At 36.4% G+C, this 21,808-nt stretch overlaps 1 protein-coding gene across 6 annotated transcripts in view; it reads left to right on the top strand.

Annotated features, from left to right (window-relative positions):
• SOX6 (SRY-box transcription factor 6) overlaps positions 1–21,808 on the top strand; it is a 527,512-nt gene that overhangs the window by 502,512 nt on the left and 3,192 nt on the right. For 4 of the 6 annotated variants that reach the window (XM_007448580.1, XM_007448582.1, XM_007448583.1 and 1 more), the window contains 2 exons: positions 11,449–11,682; positions 14,451–14,667. In XM_007448580.1, coding sequence (XP_007448642.1) covers positions 11,449–11,682; positions 14,451–14,667 — 451 coding nt within the window. The remainder of the gene's footprint in view (positions 1–11,448; positions 11,683–14,450; positions 14,668–21,808) is intronic. The other 2 variants (XM_007448581.1, XM_007448584.1) reach the window with 1 other exon arrangement.

The following is a 21,808-nucleotide window of genomic DNA, read 5'->3' as shown; positions in this document are numbered from 1 at the left end:
GTAAATTTCTTGGTATAGGTAAGTTCAATACTTGAGGCAAGTAGGGCATTTGAGGTAGGTAGGGATTAAAGAAGCTTAAAATGAAAATAGGGAAATGAAAATTTTCCTATGGCTTTCCCCTGCCTTGGTCAAATGAAGATTTAACACTTTAATCAAAGTACCACAGGTTATTCATCTTTTGTTCCTGTACCTCTGGTTCCTTATTTTTCTTCTGAACCGACCTCTAGTTCAGAAGAACTATGCATCCATGTTTTGCATTTGCCGTCTTTAAATCATGACACCCATCAGTAAGTCATTCTTTGCTAACCTATCTAGCTAATCCTCTATAAAAGGCACAGAGCTCAAACCATACTCTTCCAGTGCTGGTGTCCCTCCTTCTCTGAAGATGAACACATCAGTTCTCTAATGATTAAGGTTCTCGCTCAGCCACGGAATGTATTTTCCTGCCAAGTAAACAGTCAGCCATCCCTACAACATAGTGAATTAGACCTCTACAATATTAAGATACATTTGGTGGAATAAACTTGGTGAAAAAAATCCAACCTATGTCATATTAATAACTTCCTCCTTTCCTAATTTTTCATGTCTGCTTCTAATATTCCTTCATCTTCTACATTTTTGTTTCTGATGCACTCATGATCATTTTCTCTGTTAACTCAGATGTGTCATGTAACTCTTTCAAAATCCCACAGGAGAAAATTAACTATTCTGTCGATAGACTAAAGTGGTCTAAAATAGTGTGATTGTCAAGGACCCAATGGTGTATATTTTATTTGTCTCTTTTTATTAGTAAGCAACCAATTGTAGCATTTTTCCCCCTTTTAATAATTCTTTTTGCTAAATGACTCTCTTTTTTTTTTGAGTTCACAATGGCCTGAATATGCCACACACTCAGGTTTACAGAGAAAAGAATCTTTCAGAAAAATATCACTTACATTCGTTTGGTTTTCTGTTTTACTTTGGTACTTTTGTTTTTACCTTTTTTGAACTAAGCACTGAAATAGTTTTATTTTGGATAGTATCCCATTGTATGTATATGCCACAGTTTGTCCATTTTCCAGTTATTTTCAGCCTTTGGTTATTCTGAATAAAAGTGCTATTATATTCTGAAAAGTTCTCATTTGTTTTGGGTAAGTATTTAGGAATGGAATTGCAGGTCATCGATGAATATATATTTTACTTTAAAAGAAACTGCCAAGCTGTTTTCCAAAATGGTTATGCCACTTTACACTTCTACTATCAATATGTTTGAGTTCCAGTTGCTCCATATCCTTGCCAACATTTAGTGTTGTAATCCATTCTAGTGTGTGCAAAATGGTATGTGGCTTTAATTGCCTTTTCCCGATGACTAATGACATGGAATACCTTTTCATGTGCTCAATGACCATGACTGTATCTTCTTCTGTAAAGTTTTTTTTATGAGTCTTTTTGCCTATTTTTAAATTAGATTGTTTACTTTTTCTTTTTGGTAGAAGTTCTTTATATATTCTTGATACAAGTCTTGTCAGATGTGTATTTTTCCCCAGTCTGGGCCTTAACATTTCATTTTCTTAATAATCACTTTTGATAAGCAGAGTCTTAATTTTGATAAAGTTCAATTTATTATTTTTCTTGTATATTTAGTGCTTTATCTGCCATATCTAAGAATCTTTGCTTACTACAAGGTCACTAAAATATTCTCCGAGATATTCCTTGAGGAGTGTTATAGTTTTTGTTTTTGTTTTAAATCATGATTCATCTCAATTAATTGTTGGGTGTAATGTGTGGTAAGAGGTCAAAGTTTACTTTTTCCCCATATTTGTCCACTTGTTCTAGCACTGTTTGTTGAAAAAAAGTGATCATTTTTAACAGCTTAGGTCTTTATTGAAAATTGACCATATATGTGAGGAAGATTTAATTCTAGACTGTCTATTCTGTTCCACTGATCTATTTGTCTATTCTTTTTTAAAATTATTATTGGAGTATAGTTGCTTTACAATGTTGTGTTAGTTTCTACTGTACAGCAAAGTGAATCAGCTATACGTATACATATATCCCCTCTTTTTTGGATTTCCTTCCCATTTAGGTCACCACAGAGTATTGAGTAGAGTTCCCTGTGCTATGCAGTAGGTTCTCATTAGTTATCTGTTTTATACATAGCGTATATGTGTATATATGTATCGATAGTGTATATATGTCAATCCCAATCTCCCAATTCATCCCACTCCCCCACCTTTCCCCCTTGGTATCCATACATTTGTTCTCTATGTCCGTGTCTCTATTTCTGCTTTGTAAATATGATCATGCATTCCAATTTTTTCAGATTCCACATATATGCATTAATATAATACATTTGTTTATTCTTTTAACAATCCCACACTGTCTTTGTTACTCTAGTTTTTACAATGTCACAAGGTATTTTTTACTGTAAGTCTTGAAATCAGGTAGTTTGAATCCTCCAACTTTCTTCAAGTTTGTTTTGGATGTTTTTACTGCTCTATTTTTCATATAGTTTTAAAAATCATCTTGTCAATTTCTAAAAAACAGTCTTTTGCAATTTTAATAGGATTGGGTTGAATCTATAGATAAATTTGGAAAGAATTGACATCTTAACAATGTTGAGTCTTCAGATCCACGAACATGGTGTATTCCTCCATTTATTTAGGTTTACTTTATTGAACTCACAAATGTTATATTGTTTTCAGTGTAGAGGTCTTGCACACCTTTTTGGTTAAATTTATTCCTAAGAATTTTATTTTCTGATGCTATTATGAATGTAAACTTAAGAAATTATTTTTTAAATCGCTGCTAGTATATAGAAGTACGGTTGATTTTTATATTTTTATATTGTATCTTGCAATAATGGTAAATTTACTTTTTAGTTCTAGTAATTATTTTGCAGATTTCTTAGGATTTTCTATATAAACAATTATATTATCTATGAATACACATAACATTACTTATTATTTTTCATTTTGCCTGCTTTTTATTTCTTTACCTGCAGAAGAATGTTGATTAATAGTGGTAAGAGTGGACATCCCTTGCCTTGCTCTTCATCTTGGAGGAAAGCATTCAGTATTTCACTATTAAGTATGGTATCCTACAGGTTTTCCTTAAAAGTTCTTTATCAGACTGAGGAAATTCCTATCTATTATTAGTTTCCTGAGAGTTTTTATCATGAATGGGTATTGCATTTTGTCAAAACCATCTTCTGAATCTATTGTGATGATCATGTTTTTTCCCCTTTGTTTTGTTAAATTACATTGCCTGATTTCAAATATTAAATTACTATTACATTTTAACTTAATTTATCCTGAGATAAATCATACTTGGTCATGTTTTAGTATCCATTTTACATATTACTGGGTTTAATTTGCTAATATTTTATTAAGAATTTTTGCACTTATGTTCAAATCTCTGTCAGGGTATGATGTTACTTCATAAAATGAATTTGGGAAGTATTCTTTCGTCCTCTACTTTCTTAGTTTGTGTAAGACTACTATTAGTTTTTCCTTAAATGTTTGGAAGAATTTACCAGTGAAACCATTTGAGATTGGAGTTTCCTTTGTGGGAAGGTTGTTGGCTATAAATTGAATTTCTTTATTAGCTATAGGAGTATTCAGACTTCTTTTGTATTCTTGAGTGAATTTTAGCAGTTTGTGTCCTTCAAGGAATTTGTTCTTTTCATCTAAGTTGTCAGATTTATTGGAATTAAGTTATTCACAGTATTTGCTTTCTATCCTTTTAAAGTGAATAGTATCTATAGTGATATCCCCTCTTTCAATCCAAATATTGGTATTTTTGTTTTCCCCTTTTGTAGATCAGTCTCACTAGGGGTTTATCAATTTTATTGATCTTTTCAAATTACTAATGTTTGGCTTTGTAAATTGTTTCCTATTCATTGATTTCTACTCTTTATCCATTCTGAAAATCTCCAATTTTAACTGGATTATTTAATTCATTTATATTTAATGTAATTATTAATTTTGATGGGATTAAGTCTTGCAATTTTTCTATTTGTTCCCTCAGTTTTTGGCTTTCTGTTATTACTTTTTTTCCTTTTGCTTAACTGAATCCTTTTTCTAAGCTACTATAATGAAAACTTTTTTTTTTTTTTTTTTTTTTAGGGCAGTTTAAGTTTCACAGTAAAACTGAGGGAAAGATAGAGTTTTCCCATATACTCCCTGCCTTCACACATGCATAGCCTCTCCCATCATCAACATCCCACCAGAGTGGTACACTTGTTATTATTGATGAACCTATGTTGACACATCATAACCACTCCAAATCCATCGTTTATATTAGGGTTCATTCTTGATGTTGTACATTCCTTGGGTTTGGACAAATGTAGAACATGTATCTATCATTATGGTATACAGAGTATTTTCATTGCCCCCCAAATCCTCTGTGTTCACCTATTCATCTCTCCCTCCCCTTTACAACCACTGATCTTTTTACTGTTTCCTTCTGAATCCTCTTTTTAGTCTTCCATTTGAATTACTCTCCTGGTGTTTTAGCTATACCTCTTTGTATTTTTTTAAAAATTGTTTTTTCTAGATTCACTGTTCATTCTTAATTTGAATATCCTTACAGTTAAAATTATACTACTACTCAAGCAACATTTAACATTTACTACCTTTGTCCTTTGTGCCAGCTATTTTGCTCATGTGTTTTACCTCTTCATATATTATAAATCCCACGATGCAATGTTGTATTTTGTATTAAATAGCCCCTTGTCTTTTAAAAACATTAAACAATCAGCTGTTTATTATGAAATCCAGAGGAAAAAAAAATTCTTAATTTAGTCACATATTTATTATTTTCAGTGCTCTTCTTTTCTTCCTATATATCTAAGTTTCCATCAGATGTTATTTCTCTTCATCTTGAATAATTTCCTTGAATGTCTCTTTTGGTCTGGGTCTGCAGGTAATGCATTCTCTCAGCTTTTGTCTGAAAATATATTTTACGTTCATTTTTGAAGCATATGTTCATTGGATAAGACTACGTTGATTTTTTTTCTTTTAGCAGTCTAACGATATTCCACAGGCTTCCAGTTTTCATTGTTTCTAATGAATAATCAGCCATAATTTGCATTATTGTTTCATTGTATATATTATGTGTCCTTTTTCTCTGGCATTTTCCCTTTGTCTTTGGTTTTCAGCAGTTTGACTAGTGTTTAGGTATGGTTTTCTTTGTATTTATTCTGCCTGCATTTGTCTGAATGTCTTGAACCTATAAGGTGATTTTTCTCACCAGATTCGGGTAATTTTCAGCCTGTGTTTCTTCAAATAGTTTTCAGTCATGATTCTCTCTCCTCTCTTTCTAGAACTCCAGTTACACTTAGGACAGTATATCGTTTTACGTATTGCAAAGTCTCTGCTTACTTTTTAAGCTTTTTTTCTTTCTGTTTTTGAGATTTGATAATTTCTCTTGATGTATTTTTAAGGTCACTGACCCTTTACTCTGCACTTGAAAATGCTATGAAGTCCATTCAGTGTATTTTCATCTCAAATACGTCTTTCAGTTCTAGAATTTCCATGTTTCATTTTATAGTTTCATTTCTCTGCTGAGTTCCCCCATTTAAGCATTAATTATGATATTCTTTTCCTTTATATCCTTGAACATATTTTTAATGGCTACTTTAAAGTCCTTGTTTGCTAATTACACTGTTTGAGCCATTGCAGTTTCTTTCTGTTGATTTTTTTTTGAGGGGGGGTCTCTGGGTCACATTTTCCTGGTTGTTTGCACAACTAGTGTTTTTTTTTATTATACACTGTACAGTGTGTATTATAAATTGTAGAGACTCTGGCTTCTATTATCTTCCACTGTTAAGAATGTTTATTTTTGTGCTAGGAGGCAGTTAAAATACTTGCTGGTCACATTGAACTTGTGGAGGCTTAGTTTTGCACTGTTAGGTAGTGACTGTTTGAGTTTTGTCTTCAGTCCTAAGATGAATCCTTAGTCTCAGCATACAGTCTTTATTCCTAAAGAGTGGTCCCTCTGGGGTTTCAGTGGAAAGCCTGAAGTTTTCATGAATACTTTCTAACTTTGTAGGATTCAAATCCAAATTCTGTTTCCCTTGCAATGGGCATCAGCTGAAATTTCTGCTCAGATTTTTCAGATATACAGCCCTGGTTTCCACCAGAATCATTGAAGTCATCCCTATACATGTGAAGTTCAGGTGTCAGGCACTCAGAAGCCTCAAACTGTCTCTTCTGATACAGTAGGCCAAGTAAGACTGACTTTCTGTTTGCATTCTAGCCACTCCATGCTACTCAGACTGGGGAGTGTCTTCATGGAAAAACTATGAAAACAGGGGGTTTACTCAGTAACATTTCTTTCTTTCTAAGATTGAATCCTCTCCAGTTTCTTCTTAATTTTGGTAGATCTCAAGTACCTTCAACTGGTTGTTTTTTTCATATTTTTTCCTGCAGTTATAATTATTATCTGCTTGAAAGTTAGTCTGATATACGTTATTCTGCCATTACCAGAACTGGATCCCAGAAGAGAATCTTTTGTGCTATATTTTACTTATATTACATTCATTCTGTCTGACAAAATGTAAGTTTTAATGGGCCTGTGAGGAGGTATTTATTCACCTTATTTTTCTATATTCTTTATTGCCAATTCACTGGTAATCATTGAGACTATTCAGTGGTAATTTCTCATTTAGCCTCCATTTTGATCTCTTGTAGAACACATTTGTTCATGTCACTACCCTGCTTTTTTATAATAAAAACCTTAAAGGCTTCTTGGCTTTGAAGTCAAGGTACTTAGCAATCTTGGCCCTACTTACTTTCCGAATTTAATCTCTTGGTATTCCCCTGTTTTTTAAAAAAAAACTCAAGCCATAGCCAGATTCTTTTTATTCCCTAAAACCCTCTGTGCTTTTGTTATAACTCTGTGCCTTTATATTCACACATTCTCCAACCTAGAATGCTTTCACACTCATACCTGCTGGTAAATTCTTACTCTTCCTTTAAGATACTGCTCAAGCAGTACTTCCTCTCTGAAGCTTCCGCATTATTCATATCTGTCCATTCCAACGACATTAATAGCTTCCCTTCTCTGCTTTCATAGTACCTTGAAATTACCCGTGTTAGCACTTAACACTGTTTTGTAATTTTCTATTTATGCATCTGTTTCCCACACTGGACCAAATTCCTTAAAAACAAGTCACATGTGTTATTTATCTTTGTATAGTCCATCACAATGCTGGGTACATCTGAAATTTGTCAGAAGTGTTTGCTGAATTGATGCATAAATAAATGATTCCTAAGCACATTATAGAATTAGCTAGAGTTCCTCCTTAGGGAGAACTTTATATATGCACAAATCCACACAAAACGCTTACTCATTCACTCACATAACCCTTGGCATTTACCCAGAAAGGGGGCCTCTCTAGGATTAGTTCAGGACCATTGCCATAGGCTATGATGGTTACACTGGCCTTCTTTCCAGCCCACCTGGAAAAACTCAACTTTCTGTATTCTCTTTCAATCGTTTAAATCACAGATCCCTAAGAAAGTTTTTGCCTTGGCAATTTCTGTTTTTTCCTCCTAGACTATCTTTTTTCATCTAACTGAAAGTTTGCCTTTACACAGACTGTGATATGGGAGATGAAGGATGAATTAAACTCAGGGAAATAGAGAGACCAGGAATTCCTGGAGTAAAGGGGACCAGTGCTTTCCCTTGTTGCCCAGTGTGGTACTGTTGACCTTCCGTTATTTAGGAATGGTGTTGCTGGTAATTAAAGACTCTTAGGTCAGCTGGAAAGCAGTAGTCTCCAAGTACATAGCTGTAGGTCTAGGCTTCTTCCAACTGCTTTCCATGAGAAGACATTATGAACATTGAACTCACAAATGATTCCTCTGCTATTAAAAGTAAAAGAATATGCCTCTTAGAATTATGAGCAATTCTCTAGGATAACTCTGGGTTCTGACACAGAGCATTGGCTACTTTAGAACCAATTGCCTCCCCCTCTGCCCCTTTTTAACTTGATGTTATTTCTGAAAATAAATGAGCAGCATGAAGTCACATTTGATATGTAGATTCTTAAGTTAATTATAGCAGAAAGTCAATTTTAGGCTTCAAATATTCAGACTAACAGCATAGCTTTTAAAAATAATTCTATATTATTATATAGAGTTTTCCTTATCTGTTTAAAAGGGATTTCCAAAAATACAATCTCTTTTTAAATTTCTGAGTTTATACACATATATACAGTCATATGTATTTTTATTGCTACAACAAAAATTCCCTCACCAGTTTGTTTCATGAAGCCGTTTTGGGAAGTTAAGGGACACTTTCTGAATATTCTTTTGATGTTAGGGCCCCTTTATATTTTCTTAAAATTCTAACTCTGATCATATATCAGATCCAATTTAAAAGTAGTTTCAAAACTTTTGATCTCTCTGGATAAGTCTCTTCTTCCTAAATCTTGGTTCATTAATACAGCATTTCTAGTTTTAACTTGGAATGTCCCATTCATTTTGCAGTTGACTCTGCTTGGGAGAGAGAAAAGGAGACAAGAAAAAAAAGATGTGCATACACCCTGGTGTTTTCTATTTTCCCTTTCTTAATTCACATTTTTATACTATGTACTGTGCTTGAATTTCTCAGTTTCTGGGAGTATTTCTTGTGAGACTAGAGACCTGCTGTGTAATTAATTCAGTGTCAGTCAGTGTCATGTAAATAATATGTACTATGGGAGGACAGGCAAGGTCAGTGTAGGACAGTTGGTAGGGTGGGACCTGAACTCTATACCTTGGAGAGGGTGGAATTTAGTCAGGTAGAAGTGAGTAGGAAGGTTATGTTAAGACTACAGTATGGAATAAGAGGGAGAGAGATTGGGTTAGGTTTGGACATGTCTGGGAGTATCAATTGGTATGGGGTAGAAGATCTACTAAAACCAGAGTCTAAAAATCTACGATGATCAGTCTGTAGGAGATTAAAACTGCCTGTTAACAATGAAATACATCTTGTAAGTGAATAAATAAATGGAAGCTGGCTATTTGGTGTTGCTAGAGGTGAAGAAAAGCTATGACAGTAAAAGCAGATCTCAAATGTTAATCACCTGTAGCATAGTAGTTAACTTAGAATAATATTGAAACGTTTTTGCATCTGACAGTCTCCACAAGCCTGTCTGCTTTTATATGTATGCATGCAAGTATATAAATTGCTGAATTCATGTCAGTTGTAAAGTAATGGCACTGAGGGCATCATAAATTACTACGGTGATCCTCAGGAGAAGACACTGTCGTGTCTGAATGAGTGTTTCACTTCCAGAGTAATGTATGCCTTCATCTGGCCCAGCAGTCAGCATATTGCCCTGTGTTGATGGATATTGTCAGCTGGAAGCTACACTACATTTCACTGCACAATAAACATGGTTGTCAAACCCATATAAAGTGAAATCAATTTATCCTGTATGGTCAGTGCATTTTAAATGAAATTAATGTACTGTGGGTATGGTGGCGAAAAGGTAGCATATTAGTTATGCATCTTGGGATCTGAGACTTTTCATGTAAGGGATCATTCTGTCTAGTCGGCCTAAAAGAAAGGCTGTTTATAAAATATTTTATTTTGCATGGTCTTCAGAAAGGGGCCCCTCTGCCCTTCTTCATGTTTAGAAAAGAACTGGCAATATTAGCCAGTTCAGCCCTTTTATTCTGTCTTTTGTTTGCAATAAATGATGACCATATTTGCCAAATAATAGTGCACTTTAATGTTCTAATTTATTCCTAGCTCTGACACAAACAAATTTCTACTTAATCAAGGTGGCTAGAAATAGAGTAGAAGGGCCGAGATGGATTGGATCATGTTGTTCCTGCATAATCACTCCACTGAGCTGAAAGGATTTACTTTTTCCAAAATGTAGAGATGTAGGTTTTAATGTATATTTTGCTTCCAAACTTTTGGGAGTAGGCTTTCCTGTTTATGCAGTAGAAGCCCTGGCTGAGGCCATCAGTCCAACTTTACATTTAACTATAGGGGTTCTCAATCTATAGGGAGATATATAGTAGTTGCCACCTGTAAAGCACCCATCAGTGTATCATGCTGGTAGGGGGTATGAAAGCAAGCAAGAACTATGTTCATTCATTGATTCATTTATTCAACCATTCATTAATTGAATGTATTTTACTAACTGAAACTCTGGATGCCATGTGCTTTACTGGAACCTAGGGATACAGCAGTGAAGGAGAGCCAGTTCCTGCCATATCCTCAAGAAGGTTTCAGTCTAGTAGGTTACTATGGTCACTTCTTTGGAAACTATAAAACATCAGGAATTTAGACTTAGTTTCATAGGGGATGTCAAAGAACTACCCTCACACAGCAGAAAAATATTTCAGGACCCTTGAAATGACTGCCTTTTAGTCTACTACTTTTGCATGTGAGTTGAAAACTGAACAATCCTTTACTTAATAAGTATTTGAGTATCTATTACATGGAGAATCCTGGGGATACAAAAATGAGTGCAGCATAAACACTAACTTTAGGGGTCTCATATTCCTGGGGATGGAATGGAAATATTAGAGAGAGATAGCCACATAAGCAAGTAATTTCTTTGGAGCATGTAACATTAAAAGAAAGAGGAACGAATGCATCCTGGGGGGCATCATTGCAAATGCCCTTCCTTTGGCTTGAATTACCCTTCCCATCATCTTTACTGCCCCTCCCATTCACGTGCTAATTCCTATTCATCCTCCAAGACTCAGCTTAGATGTCACCTCTCCTAGGAGGCATTAGCTCACTGTCCCGTCTGCTGGCACCCTCTTGATGCCCTGTTTACTTCAATATTAGAGCACGTACCATACACTCTGTTACAATTGTCTGTTTGGGGTCTGTCTCCTCCCTGAACTGTGAGCTCCTTTAAAGGCAGGTGCTGTTTTATTCACTTTTGTATCCCTAGCACCTGGCATAAAGCCTAACTCATAGTAATTGCTCAGTTAATAGTTATCATTGAATTACTAATTAATTCATGCAACACACAACATTTGAATAGGCCTTAAAGGATGAGTGGGATTTAGCATGAAGAAGTAGGAGAAGAGGCTTCCAGGCAGTGAGGGGAGCACTGGCCAAGGCACAGTATTGTGAAAGAGAGTTCTATTGGGGGTAAGAGATAGTTTGAAGTGGCTACAGTGTTTGGCACATGAGGCTAAAATGATAGGTAAGAGCCTGCTTTGAAGGGAGAAATCACGCAGGAAAGGTTACCTGGAATTGATTGTGGTAAAAATGTACTAGGTATATAAAAACATGCAAAATTAATTCTGCCCAGTGTGCCTTTGAGGCCTACCTCAGAAGAGCCTATAGAACTGTCGTCTAAAACTGTCTTCTGCTTCCAAGAGTTCATTTAAAAAGAAGAGAAGGGCCTAGGGAAAACAGCTGAACCAGGTGGCCAGCTACGTTAACAGTCTCCAGATAATAATGCTTTGCACCCATCTTGTTCTTCCTGCCCTGACATTACAGGAAGTAAAGCAATGAATGGCTCTGCAGCTAAACTACAGCAGTATTATTGTTGGCCAACAGGAGGTGCCACTGTGGCTGAAGCACGAGTCTACAGGGATGCCCGTGGCCGGGCCAGCAGTGAGCCACACATCAAGCGACCAATGAATGCATTCATGGTTTGGGCCAAGGATGAGAGGAGGAAAATCCTTCAGGCCTTTCCTGACATGCATAACTCCAACATTAGCAAAATCTTAGGTGAGTGCAGCCGCTGATGCTGATCTTCTAACGAGTGGAAAGACGGGGCCTAATGTGACACCTAAGGGAGACTGTGGTTTGCGGAAGTTAGGTGGAGCTCAGCAAGCTGCCCCAGGAGACTGTCATCATCTCTGCATTTCCCACCCTGCACCGTAGCCTTTAGGTTTAGGAGTTAGTACATCCACCAGGTGCCAGGGCAGGACTGACTAAACACTTGTTTTAGAGACAAAACTATCTATTGTATGTGTTAATAGGGCAACTCTGAGAGGTCACTGCAAAATAAGAATCATGGAGACAAGCTTTATCTCCTTTTCTTAATTCAGTCTTTTAAAATTCGTAAGTTGCTGTGAAACCCTGGGAACAGTCATAGACCCTACGGTTTTCTGCTTTAGAATTCTTGGACTCATATGTCCCTCTGAAAGAACTCACCAAGGGCTAGGGGTGAGCCCCCAAACAGTGTGAAATTTATTGAGTGTAGAACAGTGCCTCTAATGATAACTTTAAAACTTGTAAAATAAAACTACATTTACTTTAATAAGATATGACTAGTTCAAATTTCATAGCAGTGAGTTGAACACAGAGACCACAGGGCAGAGGCCCATTTTGTGGTAACTTGCCAGAGTGATTCTCCCCTTTCTCCGGATTAAACTCAAGCCTTGTTCTATTAGTGTAAAGCTTGCCTAGTGCAGATTATACAGTTTGGAACTATTGTGCTTAACATATTGAACGTATTTTATTCAACATGCAGCATTACAGTCAACATGTTTCCTCTTTAAAAAGAAAAAACACAGAAGGCACTGTTCTATTTAAGCTGTCATGATGTGACAAAATCTCAAAGGCAGCCGTTTAAGAAGCCGAAAAACATTAGAGACTTAAACTGTGGTTTTCATTTTTTAAATGTTTTGTTCAAAAGCAATAAATATTTAACCTGAGTAAATATCAGTGATCTGGACATACACAAATACACATGTTTTATCACTGTATAAATAATTTAACTTGATTCTGAGACATTTTGAGGCAGCGGCCCCTAAGAAAATTTTAAAGATACGTGAGATCAAATAGTGTTGAAATGTTAAAATACAAGTTTTTCCTTTTTTTCTTTTTGACTTTTGAATTTCAAGATGGATACTAAATGTCATTGCAGTTAAGTGGGGTTTTATTTTTAGAGTTTCAGAGATATACATAGGGGCATTATTCTTATAATTTTTTTTTTTTTTTTTTTTTCTTGCGTTATGCGGGCCTCTCACTGTCGTGGCCTCTCCCATTTGCGGAGCACAGGCTCCGGACGCGCAGGCCCAGCGGCCATGGCTCACGGGCCCAGCCGCTCCGCGGCATGTGGGATCCTCCCGAAACGGGGCACGAACCCGCGTCTCCTGCATCGGCAGGCGGACTCTCAAGCACTGCGCCACCAGGGAAGCCCTATTCTTATAAATTTAAATACCTTTCAAACCAAAATGGTCCTAATATATATATTAAAATTTTTTCTAATGAATAGACATTCAAAAGAAAATCATTATTTCTCTGTCCCTAAATTTTGATATCTAACTTTGAAAATTTCCCCTTTTTGGCCATTTTATTAGCAGTATGAGTAAGCTCTCCAATGGGCACAGAACCTCTCTGTTTCCATTTTGGCATCTGTGGGGAAACTATATTATTGGTGTGCATTCGTGAAAAAAATTAAGAGTATAGTAAGTATATTCATTAAAATGTAAACTTTTAAGCACAAGAATTTTAAGAGCACCAAAAACCTTAACTGGGACTCTAAGCTGCTGGGAGCCAGCCGAACACAGAGAAGCCTGTCCGTGTAGACTCTCTACACAACTTTTGCACAACAATCAGGAAAAACAGGAATGGATGTGCTATTAAAACAGACCAGGATATTGCTGGCTGCATAGAATATTTGTACAACTTTTCCATTTGTTTATGTATGAAAAATCTCCACTGAAGAATAGCTGACATCCAGTCAGCACAGCTGTTACCGCTTTATTCACCAGCGAGACACAAAAATGCAATTTGATACACGTAAAAAAACACATCCCTTCTTCGTCAAGTGTTTAGATAATTCTTTATAAACAATATTAGAGAAGTGAATACTTTTCCTTCCTCCTGTATAAACCATATTAAAAATTTTTGTACTTTGATTGGTATGGCTTCGAATGAATGTTTATAGTACTTGAAAATGGTATATATATATATATATATATATATAATTCCACTGTACCTTCCGGTTCTAAAGCTATAACTTCTTAAGTAGAGTGTAGGCCAGGCGATACAGTGTGCCCCTTAGGATTTTATATTTGGAAGAATATCAACATCTAACATCTTATCAAAGGACAGCTTCACTAAAGATGCTTGGAGTGTGGGAGATGTTTGAATTTCTGGAACCAAGAGAGTTTTTCCTGAGAATTCTGTCATACTCCAAAGTATACTTAGGAAGTTTAGGTTTTTAACCCTAGGCAGATGGATGGGGAAACAACCTTGGTGTAGGAGACGATCTTAAGAAGCAAAGACGTGTTTTAAAACAATATACTTATGGTAGCATCAGCTTTAAGTTATTGAGGGAAATAATATAATAAATATATCACATCCAAATTATTCTTTGCTCTATAGTCTAAAACACTAGTTGTGTGGCTCGATGGTATGTGATAATAGGAGCTACCCAGAGCACAGGTGAGTGAAGTGGTGGGAAGGTATATCTAGTTATTTGCCAGGAGTATGTTGTATGTTGCCTTGACCACTTGGGTACTTAAGGCTATTTTTATGTCTAGGGTCTCGCTGGAAATCCATGTCCAACCAAGAGAAGCAACCTTATTATGAGGAGCAGGCCCGGCTAAGCAAGATCCACTTAGAGAAGTACCCGAACTATAAATACAAACCTCGACCGAAACGCACCTGCATTGTTGATGGCAAAAAGCTCCGGATTGGGGAGTATAAGCAACTGATGAGATCTCGGAGACAGGAGATGAGGCAGTTCTTTACCGTGGGGTAAGTGTTCCTGCATTTAACCACCTGGGCTTTCCTGCGGTAAGAAACCACAGGATGGCTACTGGCAGTGTTTTGAGGAAGGAGATTAGGGAAGGGAAGAGGTTGTGACATACCGAAGGGGCCTGTCACACGCGCACAGCCTTGCAGCATGGCTTCTGCTCAAATCAAAACAAACAGGCAACAGATCACTCCCAACTGATAACCCCTTTCATTGTCTCTCAAACTAATCTAGGATGTCCAGTGCCCACACACAAAGTTTCTGGTAGTTTATTTAAGCAGACACACAGGGAGAAAAAAAGAGTAAAAACTAACCTTAAGAAATCCCCAGAAGCTTTCTAGCTTCTCTGGGTGGTGCTTCTGACTCTAATCACAATATTCTGCTTTTGTTGTGGGATTTACCACAAGATAATTGGCCTTGACATTGGTTAGAGGACCTCATTTTTGGCATAAGATCCAGAACTCCTGTTGCAGTAAATTATTCTGTGGTAGAAGCAGTAACAATGTGGATTTTCTTGCTTAAATCAGAAACTAGACGTGTTTTTGATATCTTCAAGTCTGATTTCATGTCATTTTGTTTAAAAATTAGGTAATAGATTTCTGGTATAAATTTCGACTTGGCTGACTGGCTGTCTGCACTCGAAAGAGGCCTCTTGTAACCACAGTGGTCAGCAGAGCGGGGTGCAGATGTCTGTAGGTTCCAGCACACTCAGACCTAGCAGCACAGGGGTGGCAAACCAGAGGGCTGTCTGGAGGCAGTGGCCTGAGGCAGCTGGCATCAGACTGGGGAGACACTTGGGAAAGGGCTTGAGAGAGAGAAGTGGAGGAAGCAAAAAGGAAGCTGTGTTCACTGTTAATTGGAAGGGGAATTGAGGAGCTGTGCTGTGCCAGGGAAACAAGAAAGCTTCACTTGGAGGTGAAGAAAAGAGATGCCTTAAAGGAGGAGTAAAGAACCATTTATTTTTAAGGACACTCAGAAAATAACCTCATGAAACACAAGGCTGGTTTCAGAAGCATGTGTTTAAAAACATACAACTAATTTGGAAAAGTAAATAGTCAGAATACAAAAAAAAAAAAAAAAAAAAGGCCAATGAGAGCAGTCTGGGTCACTATACAATACACTAGAGTGTTCTGGGGAGGAGCATCGGCTTCTGTGTTTGACCTCTGAGTTTGAGACGCTGTGCGACCTATTTGGGCAAGTTATTTAACTTTTCTAAGCTTCTGTTTTCTCATGTGTGAAGTGAAACGAATAATAGTACCTATCTCATACGATTGTTGAGAGGATTCAATGAGGCAGTGCTTTTAAAAGTACTTTGTATAATGCTTAGTACAATATCAATAAAGGTGAGTTCCTGTCATTATTATTACTATTAAATATGGATTTGCTATCAGAGTAAAACTATATTTTATATCACACTAGATAATGAATTTCTTTACACTATGGCAGAACCTTTTCGAGGTAAAGTGAGGCTTAAATCACTTTGTTATTTGAGGATCCCAGTGTATTAACAGCTGAAGACATGCCAAAATAGGATATCAAATTCTTCTGTGTTACAAATGTTTCCATTTTAAAAAGTAATGCCTTTAACACCAAAAGTACAATACAATATAATTGGGCTACTCACATGCTAATTAGAGAATTTATGAAATATACCAAGTCACAGTGTACTCTAGGAAGTATAGCTGTAGGTAACAAAATATAAATTTAAGACTGTGTAATGTCTTCTTTTAATCCTGTTAGTCTATCTCTGAAAATGTATACAGTCTCTTTTGAGCGGAGAATCAAAAGTTTAAATTTGAGATGTTTTGTCATTCTCACCCTTCTCTCAGTCATGTCCCCTGTGTTGCATAGTGGATCTCTTTTGCCATAGTCTGGAAGATTATCAGAGGTACCATTTTAGTTCCCTGATACTTATTTGAAAATATGAGATGCAGTAATTCTATTTAATTTAGTCCTCTTTGCCAAAGGGAACATTGATACCAGCTCTGGACCGAAATACCTCAACACATAACAATGCATGTAAAATGAAACTCTAAAACAACTCAATAGCATCTACCACTTATTGAATGCCTACTGTATACGAGGTGTTTTAGGTATACAAAGTATATAATCCTCTAAATAAGATAAAGAAATGGAGGCTTCAAGAGGTCCTATGGCTACTGAAAGGGGAGCAAGAGCAAAGGATTAAATCAGGTCTCTGCCTCTGTCATGCCAAATGACTGAGGAATTGTCTTCACAACATTGCTTCAAAATATGCCTCAGAGTCCTATTCTGCGCAGTTGTGAGTATGACTGTGCCATTTGAGGAAGAGCTCCTAGAACCTAGAGAAAATAAGGTCTTTTGTTATGGTATACAGTAGCATAAAAGGAGCTTTGAAATTTAGAGACTAAGGATTCTGATGGCGTAGAGGTCCTTCGTGGAAGGCTCATTTTAGACTGTGGAATAGGGCTATGGATGTGCAGGCAATGGCCAGAATATCTTACTCTTAAATCTCCAGTGCTGAGTATTTTCCTCTGCCCAGTTTTGATAATACTTGCTACATAAAGCCAGGTATTATTTCCACTTAAGGATTCATATTTTCTTTTAAGTAGTTGTATTTGATAGATTATTAACTCCCTGGGATCCATCTTTGCAAACTGATCTTCATTAGATACGAGGTTATTTACAAGAGGGAAAGACAAACAAGAAATTCAAAGATTGCTATTGACTTCTTGAGGGAATGGGGGTGAGATCAATTTTTATAGCTGATTTTGAAAAGATGTGCATAACTTTCAAGCCAATAAAATTACATATATTGCTCAACATTGTCATACATTTTACTGATGATACAACTGGTAATTCAGTGAGTTAGGTTTTTTTTTTTTTTACTTAGCTATTATGAAATGAATTTATCAATATATGAAATGGAGTAATATTAGCTCTAACCTTGGATTTAACCCCTTCAATTGATAGGTTAAGTATCAGAGTTCTGTAATAATCCTGATAGGAGTACTATTAATGTTAAATGATGCTTATTAGGGTACATATAGCTACAACATTGTCTTTTCCCAAAGAACTATGGCCAAATGTAATGTATTTCCAATTTATTTGAAGCGTATTCAGTAATTTACGTGTGAGCTAATAGAGAATTATGCAGATACTAAAAACTATTAAAATTTGGGGCTACTTTTTGAGTAACAATAATGGTAAATTATTGAATACTTACTTATGCTGAGTGAATTATACAGATTATTGCAGATACAACAAACTTATAAGATAGGCACTATCATCTTCTCCATGAGGTTGAAAAACACAATATTCAGAGATGTTAAATAATTTGTCCAAGTCCACACAGCTAGTAAATAACAGAGCTGAGATTTAGACCAGGCTTATGTGAAACCTTATATTTCCTTTTCACCCTTACACATACCTCTCAATTAGAGCCTACAGATTTCTTAGAGGCTATATAGTGTAGTGGTTAAGAATGTCAATTCTGGAGCCAGACTGTTCTGGCTCGAATACTAGCTCTGCTTCTTCCTCGCTCTAGGAACTAGTGCATAACAATTCTTATTCCTCTGAACTCTCTACTTGCCCTTGGGAAACTTATTTAAACTCTGTGTACCTCAGTTTCCTCATATGTAAAATGGGGATGACAGTAATACCTACAACATCAGACCTTTCTGAAGATTGAATAACTTAATGTATCTAAAGTGCTTGGAACAATGTCTGGCATATAGTAAGTCCCAAATTAGAGTAAATATTATTATCCTAGAGAAATGACGCTGTGTGTCAGGTATATATTTCATATTATAAAGAATTATGTTCTGCTGCATTGTGGTATAAGTGATTTGAACATTTGCCATTTTGATCTTAATCTCAAAGAGGTTGAATAAAACCTATAAGATACTTACAAATTTAACTGAGTAGCATAGACTAGACATGCTATTTTTAGCATTGTCCTCCTGTAGAGAAAGCCAGATTAGAATCTCTAATAGGTAATGTAAAAAGATGTGCAATTTATAGGTTTAATCTCCTAATGAAGCAAACTTCATGGCCTTCATTTATAGATACTGTAAAGGATCAGCAAACAGGAGCTTTGACAACATAAATAAATAGTTCCATTGCAATTGGCAAAGCTAGACTATACTCCAGGACTCTTCTTGTGATTTGGAAACCATGCAACAATGCTGGACTCTATCAGGAACAGCTCAAACTCTTTACTTGGGCTGGGAGGGAGGGTTCTTAGCCACCTCTACTCATATCAGCTGCATGCGTGTACTTTTACAAATACCTGCAACTTTTGTTTTGATGTGCACATTCATTATTTGTAAAGCCCAATGCTTGCCAGCTATCCCTGTTTGTGAAATCTGCAGTGTTTGAATTTTGACTTTGCAATTGATCTGTAAAGGAAGGAAAAATGCTTTTTAGGAAAGTAACTTCCGATAGACAAAGCTTGAGCCTGCTGGCCAGATCTTCCATTTCGTTAATTGATTAGTCAGTCAGTTGGTAAGGGCCTATTTGAAACCAGCTGTGTGCCTAGCACTGTACTAAATTAATATAGTACATGAGGCATTAATTCTGTACACAGTGAGCTTTCAGAGAATGCTATAGTCAGAGAATCCAGACATATACATGAATAGGTTAGCAAATAATAGTTTGTTATACACACATGCACACACAGAATACATTGCATAGTGCTCCACATAATGTATAATGGAATACTAATTTTGATTATATAGACAAGAGCAAGTAAAGCTCTGAGGGAGGGAGATTACTGTGCATTAGGGCCACGCGTAGGCCATTCTTGAGGAAGGGGACTTGAGGTTTGGGTAGGGTCAGGCTGGTGGAAAGTACAGGTAAAGATTCCTATTTTAGCATGAAGGAGAGCATGAACACATGGGGGAAATGTGAAAATGTTCAAAAATAAATAAGGAGGCTACCCTAGGAATTTTTTCTGGCAGTAAGAAAAGTAAAATATGTAGGGTGGCATAATATTTTGGAAACCCTTGAAAGCCAGATTTCTTCAATTATAATTACCTATGCTCACTTAATTTTTTTAGTCTCTCTTTATGCTGATAATGACAATGAGAGCAAGACCAACATGACAGTTAGCTTATGACTCTGCATCCACAGAATCAGTGGTCACATAGAAGGGGCCTCAGAAGTCATATCCTTCAAATAGCCAGCCATTGTAGGAGTCCTTTCTAAGTTTAGCTTGAACTCTTTCTTTGAGGGCTAGAGAGCTCACCACTTTCCAAGGGAGCTAGTTTCTTTGTGGAACACCTCCTAATGCTGGAAAGTTCTTTCTTCTTAAGTAGGCCATACTCTGCCTTTCTGCTGCTTTGTAGATTGGTTCTGATCCTCTTCTTTGGTCACTTCTGGAACAAATCTCTTCCTTTTTTGTGAAGAAAATCATTCAAGCATTTAAAGATGATTATATTCACATTCCTTCTCCACTACCCTCTCCCTCATATATCTAAGCTCATTATATCTTTTCTTTTGTAGAACAGGTTACCCAGACTTTTCATTTGTTTTCCTTCTCATTCACTAGTTCATTCTCTCATTCCGTGTATTCAACAGATTTTTGTTGAGTGCTTCCTATGTCCCAGGCACTGCTTAAGCTCTGGGACTACATCAGTGAAAAATCCTATCTTCATGAAGCTTCCATTCTAGTGGGGGATGTCAGACAATGAATAGGTGAATGAATGAATAAATAAATAAATATCAAATAGTAATAAATGCCTTAGAACAAAGTTAAAGGAGGGAAAGGGGTAGGGAGTTTTAGAGGATGGATTGCAATTTTAAACTGAGTGGCTATAGAAAACCTCACTGAGAAGATTAACTTGAGCAAAGACCTGAGGAGGTGAGGGAGCTATAGCCATGCAGATATCTGGGAGAACTAGGCAGAGAGAACAGCAATTGCAAAGATCTCGAGGAGAGGTTGTGCCTGGCTTGTTCAAGAAGTGATGAGGCCAGAGCAATAGGAGCAGAATGAGTAGGTGGGATGAGTACTAGATTTCAGAGGTAGTAGAGAGCCACATGCTGAAAGGACTTGTTGGCCATTGTGAAGACTTTGAATTTGAATCTGGGTCAGATGGAAAGACATTGAAGAGTTATAAGCAGAAGAGTATTGTGATCTGACTTAGGTTTTAAAAAGATCACTCTATCTACTGTGTTGAAATATTGTCTGAAGGGGATGTGCACTGAACTAAGGAGGCAGGCTCTTACAGTAAACCAGATTAGCATTGGTGGTGGCTTGAACCAGGTTTGTAGAGGTAGAGGTGGCAAAAGTGGAGGGATTTTGGATATAATCCTGAGAGCAAACCAGTAGGATTTGCTGATGGATTGGATATAGGGTTGGCCCCAGCAGTCAGAAAGATGAAGTAATCATTAACCAAGATCTGAAAGGCCATGAGAGGAGCCCAGTACATGGGAGAATGATCAGGAGTTCAGTTTTGCACCTTTATTTATCTCTCAGGCTTATTGTGAGTATTAAAGGAGATAATGTGGAAACATCTAAGCATTGTCCATAGCACATAGTAAGAGGTCAATTCAAATTTATTTAATATATATAGATATTTTGATTTTAAAATACTGCAAAAAAATGACCATCTATTCTTTGCAAAAAGAAAATGTCCTTCATGAAAAGAAAATGTATCATTTGATAGTTTGCATATGGTATGTAGAATTTATATTATAGATTAGCTCACCATATTGGGAAATCTGTAAAATGGGTTAATAGTGCAGTAAAAGTTTTCACTCGACACTCATTACGTGATTAAGGCAAAAATATTTTTATTGCAATTATCCAAATTCAGTAAAATATTTAATGAGGCTCTTACTGCCTTGGGTAGGTTAGCATAAAATTTAATCTGTGTTAATTTGTCCAAAACTTAGGAAGCAAGAAGTATACTGTTTTTAGAATTTGATTCTATGAAAGCAAAAACAGTATCTTATCAGATGTTTCTATACATAGATTTAGATTCCTCTATCATCTTCTTTGGGGCAATCAAAAAATTAACCAGGAGCATCATAGAAAATGCATCAATATCAGGCACGTAGTATCAACTGCATACCTACAGGCTCTATAGAAATCAGGAATTTTTATGGGATATAGTGAGCATAGTGTATCTGTATATTGAATATCTAGGAAGGAAAGAGGGA

Source organism: Lipotes vexillifer, unplaced genomic scaffold (assembly GCF_000442215.2).
Source record: "Lipotes vexillifer unplaced genomic scaffold, Lipotes_vexillifer_v1.1 scaffold519, whole genome shotgun sequence".
NCBI classification, from domain to species: domain Eukaryota; kingdom Metazoa; phylum Chordata; class Mammalia; order Artiodactyla; family Lipotidae; genus Lipotes; species Lipotes vexillifer.
Note: the sequence above shows the minus strand (reverse complement) of the source record. Positions and strands in the feature narration are given on the sequence as shown.